The sequence below is a fragment of the Vigna umbellata genome, chromosome 3 (assembly GCF_029865625.1).
Source record: "Vigna umbellata cultivar VRB3 chromosome 3, Vumbellata_1.0, whole genome shotgun sequence".
NCBI lineage: Eukaryota > Viridiplantae > Streptophyta > Magnoliopsida > Fabales > Fabaceae > Vigna > Vigna umbellata.
This window is the reverse complement of record NC_142167.1, coordinates 52,666,048-52,673,633: the sequence shown is the minus strand read 5'-3', so window position 1 is coordinate 52,673,633 and position 7,586 is coordinate 52,666,048. Positions and strand designations below refer to the sequence as shown.

The 7,586-nt window shown below is 32.0% G+C and overlaps 1 protein-coding gene across 1 annotated transcript; it reads left to right on the top strand.

The window, feature by feature from the left end:
* Window positions 1-377: 377 nt before the first annotated feature.
* On the top strand, window positions 378-1,328 carry LOC124819669 (ATPase E1). Its single transcript, XM_047291224.2, has 2 exons — window positions 378-744; window positions 872-1,328. Exons 1-2 carry the CDS (start codon window positions 438-440, stop codon window positions 1,078-1,080), a joined length of 516 nt encoding a protein of 171 aa, XP_047147180.1. The 5' UTR covers window positions 378-437; the 3' UTR covers window positions 1,081-1,328.
* The last annotated feature ends 6,258 nt before the right edge of the window (window positions 1,329-7,586 follow it).

The following is a 7,586-nucleotide window of genomic DNA, read 5'->3' as shown; positions in this document are numbered from 1 at the left end:
AAAAATTGTTCACAGAGAATCTCATTTTGGAAAATTTATTCCAAAATACATTCCATGCATTCCCCAAAATTATGTTTGGAAAATCTCATTAAAAAAAATCTCCTTTTGAAAAGTATGTTATGAAACTGTTGTTTTGAAAATCTTATTTTAAAATTTTTGAAAAGCTTGTTTCAAAAAACTTCCCAAATATATAAACAAAGTCACTTTTTCAAAGAGTAAAAGGGTTAATTTTTAAAGTTGATTAGGTGTACAAAGAAATTGTGGGGGGCAAGAAGTAAAACTCTGGTTCCAAATAACTGAGTCTGTGGAGGCCCAAACTTTCCGATAGCAGAAGAAGCCCAATTCACAGAGAAAACAGAAAACACGGTTTTAGTTGTTAGTGGTGACGCTAGGTCGTGGTGGTGGTGGTTGTGGTTTTTGAAGTGAGTGTAGTAGGAATGGCGATGACGCAAGGGGTGCAGAAAAACACGCTGTACGTGGGAGGGTTAGCGGAGGAGGTCAACGAGTCAATCCTCCACGCCGCCTTCATCCCCTTCGGCGACATCAAGGACGTCAAGACGCCACTTGACCAGGCCACGCAGAAGCACCGCTCATTCGGCTTCGTCACCTTCCTCGAACGCGAAGATGCCACCGCCGCCATGGACAACATGGACGGTGCTGAGCTCTATGGCCGCGTCCTCACCGTCAACTACGCCCTCCCCGAACGCATCAAAGGCGGTGAACAGGGCTGGGCCGCCCAACCTAGTAAAAACCCTAATCCTATGCTTATTTTCACTCATGCTTAAACCCTAATTTCTGAATGTTCTAATTCTGTTCTTTGTCTTGTGTTCTCTGTGGGAGGTTGACTGTGCATATCTGTTTTGTGTTTCAGTTTGGGCGGATGCCGATACCTGGTTTGAGCGCCAGCAGCAGGAGGAGGAGATGCGGCGGATTGAGGCGGAGAATCGCGCGGCAATGCAGGCGGCGGAGGATTTGCACCGAAAACAAGTGGCTGAACAGCGAGAGGGAGAGAAGGAAGAGGAAGTTGAGATCAAGGATGATCCTATGGCCAAGGCTGAAGCTGAGGTTCTAGGACAATAGATTACGGTGATCTGTCAAATCGGAGCAACTTGGTGAGTGGATATCTAATGTGATTTTGTAAGGATACAATCTAGAATATCAATAGGCTGACCTTGGTGGGTCATTTGTAATGTGAGATAAATCTTGTGTATGATTACTTATTTCTATAGATTATGAAACAGGATAGCGAGTGAAATGAAACCACCATTCTTTGGAAAAGAAGTTAAATTCCGTTGGGTATGAGTTTAATCTACATTGAATTTTAGATTCGTCTTGTGTATATAATTTATTTTTAGCATAAAAGGGAAGAGTGATTCTTAAAAGCTTGAGAAGTGCCTAAAGTGGACTGTACTGAGATTGAGAGCGATATAAAGAAACATTTTGCAGGGTTACATGAAAACCTAAGCATGAATACTAGAACATACTCATAGACCATGTGCTCTAAATTCCTTATGTGATTGTGTCTGTACTAAACTGTCTAAGCATTTGAATTGCTCTCTGTCAGCAGCTCGTATAAGCTCTCCGATAATTTTGTTTCTTTAGTTTATCTTTTTATCTAACTCTTAACAACGATATGAACTCCCCTGGCTGAAATGCTTTTCGTTATCAACATGCCTTGTTGAATTATCGTCTATTTGTTGAATTCTCTGCAGACATGATTAATATTTTGAAGATCTCGAGTGTCCTATTAAGCAAACTTTATAGATATACCAAAATCAAAGGAAATTTCACCCCAGTTCACCAATGTATAGAAATCCACCAACACCTGTTGTCTCAGCTGTAAACACAAATAGTTAATGTTGCAGTACCTACCCTTTTGTAATCATTAGATTCCTTGTCATTGTCAGCTCAAAGGAAACTCCACTCTAGTTATGGAGGATGCATTCGATGAAGCCGTTGACCAGAAGTATGTCATATCTGCTAAAGTTGTACTACTTTATGATGGTATACATTCACACTGAATGACTCAATAGCATATTACCAAAGTCCTGACTCAGTAACAATAGATATATGGATAGATGGTTTTTGCTTAATCCAGTTTGACATTTTTATGGATAGATGGTTTTATCAAGGGCTATTGATTAGTACTATACCACAAACCCCTTACTCGGACAAGTTTGAACTATTCTAGTTTCTCAATGTTCAGCCAGTCCTTAAACAGAAAAGAATCCACTTTGGATTGCTTCTCCATAAAAAATAGAATTTTGTTTCTGCCATGCTCTTATGAAAAGAATATTGTGCTTCAAATATTTGGTGGATTATAATTGAACCATAATCTCTTTTTGCTCCTATTTGACGCCAAAGCAGCTTAACTGTCTGGAAGATGTAATGATAAAAAGTTGTACTTGAGATACATTATTATCAGTTTTATGTGTAACAAAGTAAAGGGAAAGCATTCGTTCTAAAAGTCATCCCTATTTTTTTCCTTCTAACTCTTTGAAGAAAGTGCTAAATGAGTAGGAGGATAAGCAATGGTTAGGGATAACAAAGTGTATTAAAATGATAATAGTATAAATGCAGGTAGGGAAGTATATAATTCAATTGACCCCCCCGCCCCTCCCCCACCCTCATATTATTTTTGTGTGTATGATTATGCATTTTCATATTTGTAGTTGTGACTTATATTTGAATGACTTCAATTTATGTTTTTAATTAATATTATGTTTAAATAATTCAATTCTAAAATTTCAAATGATTTACTATTTAATTTTTAAATTATGACCAATAGATAATTGTAGATAAGTAATCTTTTTTTTTACTTTTTTTATATTTATACTTAAATAATTTATATTACTTTTTACTATATAATATTTATAATTTTTTTTAGATTTTAAATGTGTTACATAGGTTGTTTTTTAACTTTTATGAATTATAAAATTTGATATATTTGTTATTATCTTTAGATACTATTCATTAATATTTTATCTTATAATAAAGATATCGATGTAAAAATAATTTAAAATGAAATTTCAAAATATAAATAAATAAGTAAGTTGTAATTTAAAAATTAAATTTGAACATATGAAAAATATCTTTTGAACTTTAAAACTAATTTTATATATATATATATATATATATATATATATATATATATATATATATATATATATATATATATATATATATATAAGAATAATTAAGTTTTAAATGATGTTTGATAATAACATGTCCTTAAAAAACTCAAAATTATGCTAAGCTGTTTTAATTTTATGTTTGGATATGTTTAATTTACCTTAGATTGTTTAAGAGTTAACTTTAATTTTTCTAAAGATAAAGAATATTTTATTAAAATAAGATATGATATATAGGTACAGCATGTGATTAAATTTGTACTAAAACAATACTACGTAAACAAACATTGAACTAAAGATATACTAATAAATAAAACAATCATACGTTGAGTTTTATTCCAATAATAACATAAAGTTGTGTGTTTTATGATTTTTTTTTTCACAAACTTATAAAAATATACATGTGGTAATGATTATCTGTCGTAATTGCTATTATATAAACCAAGGCTTAAATACTCGTTTCACCCAAATCTTGGTTAAAATGTTATGAGTAGACTTTTATTTATAGTTTTATTTCAATCAAATTTTAATATTTGAAGTCCTTTTTTGTAAGTAACGTATAAACCATGTTAGAAACAAGTAATCGTCCATTCGAAGTTTCTTTTCTTTTTAAAAATTTTTTAATTGTTTTTCAAAAAATTTGTTGACGACCCAAGTCTACTTTCCTTTTAAATTTTTTTTAATTGTTTTTCAAAAATTTGTTGATGAGTCAAATCTCCTATATGTTATCTGACATTGTCATTATCATTTTTATATTTTTTATTTATTTTAATTTAGTCTTATTTTATTTAAAAAATGAAATAATATTATTTTTCTCCTAAACATTTGTATAAATATGTACTTTAACAAAAAAAAAATTGAGATGAAGAGAGAAAGAGCGTGTCACCCTGCATCTTCAAACTTTTTTCTTACACCTCCAAAATATCGAAAATATCATGTTCTTTTTATATATTTTGTATCTCCAAAGCGTTGAGGGTTGTGAGTTTGAGAGGTACTGATGTTGTTTACCCGTGGAGAGGTTCTCCAAGGAAGAGATAACACTGATGGTGATTCTCCTTAGGTTGGTCGCGGGAGCAAATGCATGAAAACATTGTAAGATTCACAAATTTTTATTGAATTTTGAAATTCAATGCAAAATCAATCAAATTTTAAAATCTGATAAAAACTTAAAACAAATTTTAAAATTTATTTGATCTTTTATCAGATTTTGAAATTTGATTGCGAAATTTGATCAGGACTTCATTAGATTTTGAAATTTGATTGAGTCTTTATCGAATTTTAAAATCTAATTAAAACACAGTTAAATTTCAAAATTCAATGAAGAGTTAAACAAATTTCAAAATATAAATAAAAAATATTCAATAAATTTCAAAATTCAATTGAAGCTTCATGAGATTTTAAAATTTGATTAGGTCTTCGTTAAATTTCAAATTTTGATAAAAATTTAGTCAGATTTGAAAATCTAATTAAGATTTAATTGAATTTGAAACTGTTGAGTGTTTTTACCACATGCCATAATAATAACCATTTACACAAAAATTGAAGTTGCAGAATGAAAACTCTTAGAAGATGCTGGATGAAACACCCACATAGAAACTACAAGAGTACATGCAGAGCATACATATATACAATTATTTTGGGCCATGTTTCTCCAACGTGAAATGCCCATGTGAGTAGCCTAAATTCATTTGCTAGTTTCAAATGACATTTTTATACTAAATTAATTTATCTCGTAATTGAGATTGAGCCAATTCTAATTTTGAAAAATAAAAAACTGTGTACTTTAATGTAAGTATTTGCTATATTATTATTCAAAATACAAAAATCTAAGTGTAATAACATTGATGTAAAAGTGCAATATTAAAGGAGAAATTACAATTACATGATTTTCTTTTATAACAAAACATACGAAGTAAGAAGAAAAGAGAGAAAAGTATAAATTAAATTTATTATGTAATTAAACATAGTTAAAAATGATATAATATTTTATTGTGTAAACAGTAGGTCATTATTCTATGGACAATGATACTTTAACAACAACATTTGACAACATTTGACAACATTTTGACATTAACCACGTGTCAAAATGTGAGTGGTTCACGTGGAAAACAATATTTAAAAATGAGAATGATGTGGAAAAAAAATTTGGGGAAGAGTTTGAAAGTGAGGAGGTTCATTTTCTCTTTTCAGATTTTGAATCTGAGGCAAGGTGTAAGAGAGAACCCAAGCTTAGAGAGAGAAAGCGAACCCTAGAGTGAGTCTCGCTCCCTCCAACCCAGCCAACCTACCTCTTCCCAGAAATGTGTCAGTGCAAGCATGGTCTGCCGGAGTTCCACATGAGGAAGTGGTGTCTGTTCCGGTGACCGGCGGCGTTGGAAGCTTTGATTGGAATCGCCACCGACAAAGGCACGTTTTGAGCTACCGCCGTTTATGTCTACTCACCCACCCAGTCATTGTGGTTCGTCTTCCTTGTAGTGTCGCGGTCATTTGTCCGCCGGAGTGTCGCCGTCGAGGTTTACCCACCCACCCATCTTGCTCCGTGCCACCCACCGAGAGGCGTTGGTGTTCATTAAAGTGTGGTCGGACTGTCTTTGTTCATTAAAAGTTGGTTTAGTTTGTTTAAATTTGTTAGGGCATTTATGTGTTATTGTGTTTTTTGGGTATTTTTCAAGGTATGGTTTAGTGTGGGTTGACGTTGGGTAGAAGATTTAGTGGTTGATGGCATTTTTGGGTGAAAAATATGAAATTATTTTCTAATTTTTTTGACCATTTACTGGTTTAGTTCTTTCGACACAATTATTATGCCATTTATATACAATTCAATGTCCAAATAACCATTCTTTGTAAAACTCATGGTGCATAAACTGCAGTGGTAGCAACGACAAAATAAGTGGGGACTTCAGAAAAATGTTTTGCACAACCAGGTCAACTACGTTGCAGGTACCACACTTGCACACTCCAAGCCAACCAAACTTGTAAGTTTTCTTAATGTTTATTTCTGCAAATAAAAACATTTATTGTTTCATTGATATGTTAAATAACATTATTTGTATGTTTGACTTTGTTTGATGTAGATATGATTGTGGAGTTATTGTTTTGAAATTTATGGAGTTGTGGGATGACGTTGAGAAATACGAAGGCAACACAATGCCCACATACGTAAATGTAAATTATAAAAATTTTCATTTTTGGGAGCTTTGATAAAAGATTTTGCATTTTATTGATATTTTGTGCATTTATCTCTTTGCAGGAGGAATTGCAACAGGTTAAGGAGAACTATGTTTGTGATTGGATCTTGGATGTGGACAATATGCGGAGGGATGAAGTGTTGCAAGATTTAGGCCTTATGTAGATGTTGTTGAATAGGGATTTTTGCAATGTGATTGATGTTTTGTTTACAACTTTTTGAATATGTATTGATGAGGTCTGAATGTACATATTTTTTGTTATAAATGTTCAAAAAAATGTATCGGTTACATTTATTGATAATCAAATTTGAAGATGAGCATGATCATTGTTTACGATGTATGCACTACAATCCCCATGAAATTTGGATGTCATTATTTAGAAAATCTTGTATGTACAGGGTTCTATGTAAAATAAATGATGAAAGATGCAACATATTTGGCTTAAGTCTCAATGAATGTGTCAACATGACTTATAAGTCCATTAAGTATGAACAACAGAATTGTGCACTTTAAAATGAATGTCATTTTCATATGATTGTGCAAAACCTTTGTCTAAAATCGCCACTTATTTTGTCTTTGTTACCAAAGCAGTTTCTGCACCATGAGTTTTACCAATATTGTTTCCTTGAACATGAAATTGTATATAAATTTCATAACAATTGTCTGGACATAACTTTTATGTTCAAATATTGTTAAGGAAGAAATTGAAAATTCAAAATAAATGTCATTTTCATAGTTGATCTGACTTTGCAAGACATTTGCCTGAAGTCCCCACTTATTTTGACTTTGCTACCAAAACTGTTTCTGCATAATGAGTTTTACACGCATTGTTTCCTTGGACATGGAATTATATATAAATGTCATAATAAAGGTCTCAACATCACTTTTATGCTAAAATATTGTTAAGGAAGAAATTGAAACTTGAAAATGAATATCATTTTCATAGTTGACATCGTTGTGCATAAAACCTTTGCTTAAAGTCCCCACTTATTTTGCTTTTGCTACCAATGTTGTTTCTACACATGAGTTTTACAAATATTGTTTCCTTAGACATAGAATTGTATATAAATGTCATAACAATGGTCTCAACAACACTTTTATGTTAAAATATTGTTAAGGAAAAAATTGAAACTTGAAAATGAATGTCATTGTCATAGTTGACCTTGCTGTGCAAAACCTTTGCCTGAAGTCCCCAGTTATTTTACCTTTGTTACCAAAGTTGTTTCTGCACATGAGTATTACAAATATTGTTTCTTTGGACATTGAA

Coding starts and splice junctions, on each gene's coding strand:
- LOC124819669 (XM_047291224.2), top strand. CDS start 438: ATGGCGATGACGCAAGGGGTGCAGAAAAACACGCTGTACGTGGGAGGG. Junction 745..871: donor GGGCTGGGCCGCCCAACCTA/GTAAAAACCCTA, acceptor TTTGTGTTTCAG/TTTGGGCGGATGCCGATACC.